This window comes from Branchiostoma floridae, chromosome 11, assembly GCF_000003815.2.
Source record: "Branchiostoma floridae strain S238N-H82 chromosome 11, Bfl_VNyyK, whole genome shotgun sequence".
NCBI lineage: Eukaryota > Metazoa > Chordata > Leptocardii > Amphioxiformes > Branchiostomatidae > Branchiostoma > Branchiostoma floridae.
The window spans coordinates 12,716,866-12,725,001 of record NC_049989.1 but is presented as its reverse complement, the minus strand read 5'-3'; the positions used below and the strand labels follow the sequence as shown (position 1 = coordinate 12,725,001).

The 8,136-nt window shown below is 42.6% G+C and overlaps 1 protein-coding gene across 1 annotated transcript; it reads right to left on the bottom strand.

The window, feature by feature from the left end:
* Nucleotides 1-401: 401 nt before the first annotated feature.
* LOC118426539 (2-oxoglutarate and iron-dependent oxygenase domain-containing protein 2-like) lies at nt 402-5,728 on the bottom strand. Its single transcript, XM_035836025.1, has 8 exons — nt 5,315-5,728; nt 4,944-5,000; nt 4,369-4,479; nt 3,686-3,785; nt 3,161-3,285; nt 2,427-2,549; nt 1,828-1,962; nt 402-687 (listed from the first exon to the last, which is right to left on the bottom strand). The coding sequence occupies exons 1-8, from the start codon at nt 5,552-5,554 to the stop codon at nt 427-429; spliced, it is 1,152 nt and encodes a 383-aa protein (XP_035691918.1). The 5' UTR covers nt 5,555-5,728; the 3' UTR covers nt 402-426.
* Between the last annotated feature and the right edge of the window lie 2,408 nt (nt 5,729-8,136).

Genomic DNA, 8,136 nt, shown 5'->3' with positions numbered 1-8,136 from the left:
GAGACTTGCAAACACTGTCACTTTATGTTTACAAAGTTTGAGCTCACACCATGTCCTGTGATAGTACAGCTCAAAGCAATTTTGATTGATATTTAATGTTCATACAGAATAAATGAACTCTGTTGTAAAATCAAAGTTGCCATCTTTTGATTTCAAGTTTAATCTATAATTTCTTGTAAAATAAAGTATGTGTAAAAATAAGTATCATTCTTTTAAAATATACAGATTCTTAAAGATTTAACATTGCCAATTAAAATTAACCTTGTATTGTAAATGAATCTAATTTTGATAATTTTCAATCAACAATTTGAACATGAAAATACAAATTTCAGGCAACAAACATTACTATATATAGGCTGCACAGAATACTACTTCATTCTAGTAAGTTCATGTCAAAGTAAGTCTTGAGTAAGTACGGATTCAATGCTAGCTTGCACAACACACGTCTACAGTTTTCGTCTCTTTCGTAAAACCGTCTCCGAACCCCACAGTCCGCACCAGCGTCGGTTTTTGGTCGCACATGGGGCAGAGTTGGTTCCTGACCTTAGATGACCTCATCCAGATGATGAGATTGTAGCGTTCTCCCTCGTCGATCGGCATGGCGCCATGTTTGTGCTGGCCGCGGTGTAGGAGCCCGTACGTGGGACGGTGCTTGTGTTCACGGTAACTGGGCTGGGACTGTACAACCTGCATTAGGTTTAGACATACATGTGAAAATCATAAATGCTTGAAAAAAACAGCTTACTGTTATGCCAAAGGATCAGTAAAAGAATGTTTAAGTGTCTGTAACCCCAGTAATGTCCATACCCCGCAATTGTTTGTACCCGAAGAAGTGTTTGTACCCCCAGTATAGTATCCATACCCCCAGTAGTGTCCGTACCCCCAGTAGTGTCCGTACCCCCAGTAGTGTCCATAGCCAGAGTTGTGTCCGTTTCCCAAGTGGTGTCCGTACCTCTAGTAGTGTCTGTACCCCCAGTAGTGTCCGCACCCCCAGTTGTGTCCATACCCCAAGTAGTGTCCGTTTCCCAAGTAGTGTCCGTACCCCCAGTAGTGTCCGTACCCCCAGTAGTGTCCGTATCCAAGTAGTGTCCATATCCAAGTAGTGTCAGTACCCCCAGTTCTGTCCGTGTCCCAGTAGTGTCCGTACCCCCAGTAGTGTCCGTATCCAAGTAGTGTCCGTACCCCCAGTAGTGTCCGTATCCAAGTAGTGTCCGTACCCCCAGTTCTGTCCGTGTCCCAGTAATGTCTGTATCCAAGTAGTGTCCGTACCCCCAGTTCTGTCCGTGTCCCAGTAATGTCTGTATCCAAGTAGTGTCCGTACCCCCAGTTCTGTCCGTGTCCCAGTAATGTCTGTATCCAAGTAGTGTCCGTACCCCCAGTTCTGTCCGTGTCCCAGTAATGTCCGTACCCAAGTAGTGTCCGTACCCCCAGTTCTGTCCGTGTCCCAGTAATGTCCGTATCCAAGTAGTGTCCGTACCCCCAGTTCTGTCCGTGTCCCAGTAATGTCTGTATCCAAGTAGTGTCCGTACCCCCAGTTCTGTCTGTGTCCCAGTAATGTCCGTATCCAAGTAGTGTCCGTACCCCCAGTTCTGTCCGTGTCCCAGTAATGTCTGTATCCAAGTAGTGTCCGTACCCCCAGTTCTGTCCGTGTCCCAGTAATGTCCGTACCCAAGTAGTGTCCGTACCCCCAGTTCTGTCCGTGTCCCAGTAATGTCCGTACCCAAGTAGTGTCCGTACCCCCAGTTCTGTCCGTGTCCCAGTAATGTCCGTATCCAAGTAGTGTAGCCATAGGTAAGAACTGTAACCGATTAAACCATTGCGTATTACCTGTCTCATGTTTCCAAAGTACAAAGATCCCTCTTCAAAGTCCTTCCCCAGGGAGACATTCAGTGTGACTTCTGCGTTGTCATAGTGATAGCTCAGGTCCAGATCCTCTCCTAGCTTGTATGTCACCACAAATGCCTTGTTGTTTGAAACAACAGTTGCACAGTTTGAACAATTGAGGACTACATGTAATCAAAATGACTAGGTTATATACTAGGGAGTTTCTGACAAATGACTGATCAAAATGACTGAAAAGATCAGGGTCAGGATAGATTATAAGGGATTTTCCTTTTAAAACTCCAGTTCAACAATGTAATACTGAAGTGCATGAGGACACTTATATTTTTTTATGTCAAATTTTTTTGAGCATGATAATTATGAATTTGTTGATTTATCTATACTTCAATGGACAGGACGAGCAGTTTTTCTACTTGAATAGGAAGCAGGCTGAATAAAAATTCTAAGTAAACAGTTACTGGCAACTATGTGACCCCATTGCCCATCCAAAAAAAAGTCTAGGTTTGGCAGGTTTTTCCAGGTAGGGAAACAGGATACACAACATATTTTCCTAGCCGTTACAATCTCCCGGAAAAACATGATACCTTATGAGAGTCCAGTGCATCTCCTCCCCAGTCTGGATACAGGAGTCTACAGATGGGTCGTAGATAGTCAGTCCTCAGTGGTGTGATGAAACCTTCATCGAAGCCAAGCTCATTCAGGAGAATCTACAGTTATGAATTAAAAGTAAGCAGCTGTATTGGGGACAACCTTAAAAGGTAGCATAATCTCAGCCAAATACTGCAATGTTTTGAAAATTTTCTGTGGAAATTTTGGTTTCATAATGCAATGTGTAATCTCCTTACAAATGTATGTACCAAAGAACAAAATGTGGATTTTCAGAAATTCAACAAAGGATTTCACATGTATAGTACCAAGGAATCTATGTGTCATACAGGAGTTTGCAAGTTTGGGTAGGCTATATGATAATAACGTTAATGACCCGCTTGTTCCTTGGTGTAAATGGTGTCATAACGCCTGGTCCTTTGCTATAACCACCTCATAAAACCACCTCATTTGCTTTGTTCAATCAGTGGTTTTATTCGGTGGTTATAGCAAAGGCCAAGGCATTATGACACCATTTACACCGAGGAACACACAGACACACACACACTCACTCATATACACCTCGGGGCGGGTCATTAATCCTTAATTCTTTGTCCTTCATATGTCCTGACAACAACTAAAGAGATAAATATACATTCATTCTTTCTTTCAATCATTTCTTCATGAGCCCAAGTGTCATGCACACATGGTTGTGGAAAGAATTAGAACTCACTCCATAGTTATTCATTGTGTTGGGTCTGCCTTTAGGAAGATTGCTGTCTTCAAAGTGAGTGATTTCTTCCATGAATAGTTGACAGAAATGCTCAGTGAAGACAGGAAACTCATAAACTCTGTTATCTGAAAAATCAGGTGAAGATAACCCACAAATTAGTCATGGTTAGACAAAGTAAAAAGTTAACCAAATTACTATTTCCTCTTTCAGGATTGAATTTCTTTTTAAGGCTGAGTAAGAAGTCAATATTTTCAAGGTCTACTGCAAAATATTTGCCAAATTTTCTACCATTAGCAGATATGACTTAGAACTCCTTAAACAAGTTAGACTTATAGCTATCATTTATAAGTACATGACTGTTTTGTAATATTATGCATATTGCTGCTTTTGTCCTTGAGTTTGTTATGTTTGAAAATATCATAAAAAAATGGTAACTACAAATGAAGATATGTTGCTTTGGAATATGCACATCAGCAAACATGGTTTATATCTAAATTACCAACTAGCGCAATCGGACCTACTGACCTGGCTTAGAGGTAACAAATTTCATGACATCTTCTGGAGTAGTGTCAATTCTCCTGGACAGTTCAACAAACTCCAGGAACTCTGGTGCAAAGAAGGATTTCTAAATTAGAAAAAGGGGTGTCAAATTAAACCACAGGAAACACATCTAGATTTTCCAATGTTAAGATGTGGAAGGCAGACTTTTACGATGATAGTCTTCTTTTCCTGCTCTTCCCCTCTCACACTCACCAAGTTTTGTCTATCCTTGGTGCTAAATGGCATTCATTATTGTAAAAATAAAACTAAAATAATATATTTCCTTGGTGATGAATGACATTCACAATTGTAAAATGATATCTGTCCTTGGTGCTAAATGACATTCACTACAATGAAATGTAAAATGATATCTGTCCTTGATAGTGCTGAATAACATTTACAGTTGTAGAATAATGTTTTTTGTTGGTTCTGAATGACATTTACAGTTGTAAATGGTGTTTCCCCCCAGTTGTAAAATGGTTGCTGAAAAATATCTACAATTGTTAAGTGGTATCTTTCCTTGGTGCTGAAAGACGTTCACAGTAACGGTTATGGACTGATGATATAGTGATATGTTTTCTTGGTATTTCAGCTCTTCTTTTCTTTACATTTTTCTTCATTTATTGCAGACCTTGTACTGGGAGTTACATATATATTTAGTCACCCACCTGTAATGTGTACACTTGAGGGTGAAGTGGTCTGTACTGTGTTCTGATCTGCCTGCTTTTCTCCAGAGACTGCTGAAATAAGTTATGTCTTCTCTCTAACTCACTCTTTACCTGTAGTTAGAAAGGGGGGATGCAATGTACAAACAATGTACTTTTTCCTGACATCAAATGCTGTCTGCCACCAAAACATCAAGACAATATTAGTATGTTCAGGACAAAAGATAAGATGGAAGTTCTGCTGCAGTACCAGGGATAGCAGCTAGAAGGCCCAAAGTCCACACACATACGCACACAAAAAACAAGTCACACACACACATACACACACACACACACACACAAACACACACACAAACACACACTCAAACACACACACACACACACTCACAAACACACACACTCATGCACACACGCACACACACACACACACACACACACACACACACACACACACACACACACAGTGCGAAACAGAGTTCTGGTTTGCATGGTAGGTCAGTCTAATTGCCAAACATGTGGCCTTGCAAGCTCTGAGCATACTTGGACACAAGTATGTAAAACTGGTGCATAATAGTCACCTGTGCAAGGACTTGGTTCCATTGTTCATCTGTACCACATCCATATTTGTTCATTACCTGCAACATTTGAATGGTTTACAAACCAATGTAAGTTTACAATTCAATAACTTAAAGACATTGTAAGAGTTTTTATAACCGTTATTTTATTTCTTTTCACAAAGTAAAGATCTAATCAACAAGCCTTTGTACACTCCTCTGATACTTCTCAGAAACATCGCAGCATTGAAGGAATGATTTTGAAAGTGATACAATGTGATAAATTGTCAGCTATTAAAGTCGATCAGGTCTAACGTTACGTAATCGTAAGTACTAGTACATGGGGGAGGGGGCGTTCATATAAACTTGGAGAAAACGTTAACGTCAAGCCCAACCTGCTTGTACTCCTCTCCAAACTGCACGTCATCCCTGTACACCACGTGCACGTTGTAGTCCTTCAGGTAGAAATTATTGGTAAAGAAACAACTGCAGACGTAAAACTCGCCGTCGTCTGCTGACCCGGAAGTCGGCAGCGTTACTTCCCGGGCCATGTTTGCGGCTTTCCTCGGCGGCAGGGTCGTCGTTCGTACGGTCTGAAGTTGTCTTGTTACTCGAAATAATGGATACAAGGTCATGAGCTAAATGTCATGGCGGAAATGATTAAATCTGAACGATTTATTACGGAGTTGCACGAGTTTTCAGTCACTTTGGAGCCATGTTGGATAGACGATACCACTTCACACAAGGGGTAACACTAACGATGAAGTCTTTGCAAACTAAGCCAAGTTGACATAAAATACATCGCGATGATTATAATTTTAGAAACATCATGAATTATATAATTGAAAAATTGTGGTTACTGGTTTCAATCACACTCGTTTGAAAAGCCATTCTATTGTCTTCATCCCCTTAGTGCACAATATGATGTCCCAAGTAAATGTTAGAGAGTTATGATATAGGTTATTGTCATAGCGCCCAGTAACCACAAAACCGCTTGGAAATCCGTATTCGAGCATTTCTTTCCTTCTATAAACTTATTGGCGAAGGTAAAATAGTTGGCTACACGTTCAACTCACAAATGATTGTCCAAACCGTTGTTTAAGTCCAGCCTCTAACTAGCTCACCTGCGACGTTTCCTGAATTCCGACCAAGATGAACAAATCTAGCGGTGGCGCTCACCTCATGTCATCGGCCTCACATCTCCCAACACCGCGAAGAGAACCTGTAAACACACGCTAACCTTCTCGGCACCTGGGCCCCGGCACCACGGCAAGGTGGTCTCCATTTGCCGGAGGAAATTTAGCATTTTTTTTCTCACGAGCCAAACGGGCCTGAAGAGAAACGTACTACGTTCTTTGACGAATAATTTTGTGATATAAACTCGACTATTTGTTGAGATTTTTTCCACGTTGTATAGCAATTCAGGCCACAGAATGCGCGTAATTTTTGTGCTCATCAAAACTTTCCAAACCACACACACATCATAATTCCATGCCAACTTTCGTGCAAACACATTTTTTTTGCACATCTCTTAAATTTTGACACGCGTTGAAATTTCAAGGAGACTCTTAGCAGGCGCCTTAGACTTAGTGAGTGAACTACAGTACGATTCAACGTTCGGTCAGCGGAACAGGATAAAAAAAAACGCTTTAAACTTACTGAACACAATACGTGTTATATAGTAACAACAAAAGACCAGTTGAAAAAGAAACGTTTAGCATTATGAAATCCTGGTCAGTTGAAAAAAAATTAATTGTTAATCGGACGTTAATAATTTTTTTCACTACGCGTTCGTCAACTTCGTGTCTGTCTATTTTGTCGGTGGCGTGTCATAGTCGAAAGGGAAAACTATATCAGACCGAAAAGAAACGTCGAAGAATGAAGCATTTGAAAAATATGCCAAGATGGAGGGATACAGTCCTTAGCGTCAACCTAGCGCCACCCCAACTCCTGAATCACACAGATTATCTTCAATCCATCTTCCGTTAAGTTTCAAATGTTGTCAACGTTCTAATCTCGTCATGATGAAACCATACTGTCCGTACTTTCCGTATTTCCGTGATAAGTCTTGTGATGTACGATTTAGAGTCACAAGTGTCTTTTGGACGATATGAGTCGTCATGTAATAGTCACAGTCGGGTAAAACAGTGTTGGTGTCTGCCTTACTGTGGATGCTGCATGAACAGGTCCTCCAACTCCACAACCCAAGGCATCGACTGGTCCTCTTCCACGCCCAACAGCTCGTCGTCCATCTCAACACCAACCGTGTACTCCTCGTTGCTGATCCAGGCGAGGATGTCGTCATTGGCGGCCACGATCTCAGAAGGCGCTCCCTCTCGAAGCGTCTGGAACAGCCCTACCAAGTAGGGGAACTGGACTTCGTCGCCAGCTCGGTAGGTGTCGTCCTCCCAGTGGTCTTCCTCCAGAAAGGAGACGGGTGACTCGTCCAGCGTCCCCCAGATGTCAGCGCCCATGAGGAGGAAGTCGAAGCGGTGACACTCGACGACTCGCCATCCCTGTCCCCACCGTACGAGCCGTATGGTACTGGTCACGCCAGTACGGCGGCCACAGGTGTCACAGGCGGGGCCCTGAGGAGGTAGCAGCGCCAGGTACCCTCCTGCGGTTCCTCCTGAGACCTGCCAGGTGGTCTCGACGTCATCGTGAGGCCGTCCGCAGTCTTCACAGAAGCGGACGTGGTCGGGAAGCTCCTGCCTGACAGGGCGGCCGGCGTTCCGCATCCAGGCCGGGCCGAAGACCCGGAAAGGTCTCATAACTTCCCAGGCGCACTGCTCAGCTGTGAGAGGTCCAGCGGCGTACAGCGAAGAATACATCGGTGAGAAAGAACCCATGTCGAAGTGCTTCCAAGCGTTTTCAGAATGCGATTCGAACTCAAGGAGAAAAGGGTAAAACCTTCCTCTACGGTGTCAAAGCCACAAGTGTGAGATTTGAAAGTCAACGGTTTATACATTCGAAACAGCCATTCCATCACTGGTAAAGAAGGGGTGCTATAAGTTTTGTACCCGGAGTTATCAATCGACAGGGAAAGACGGTCAACTTGAAACGCTTGAACGATGTTGGTACTGATAAAGTAAGCATCCATGGCAGTTTCCATGAATCGCATAAAAGAAACTCTTTGAAAACAACTTACAAAAATACACTGCCTTTACCTGCCAAAATTATGGACTATTCTGGAACACCTTGTTGCCATGGTGTCGTC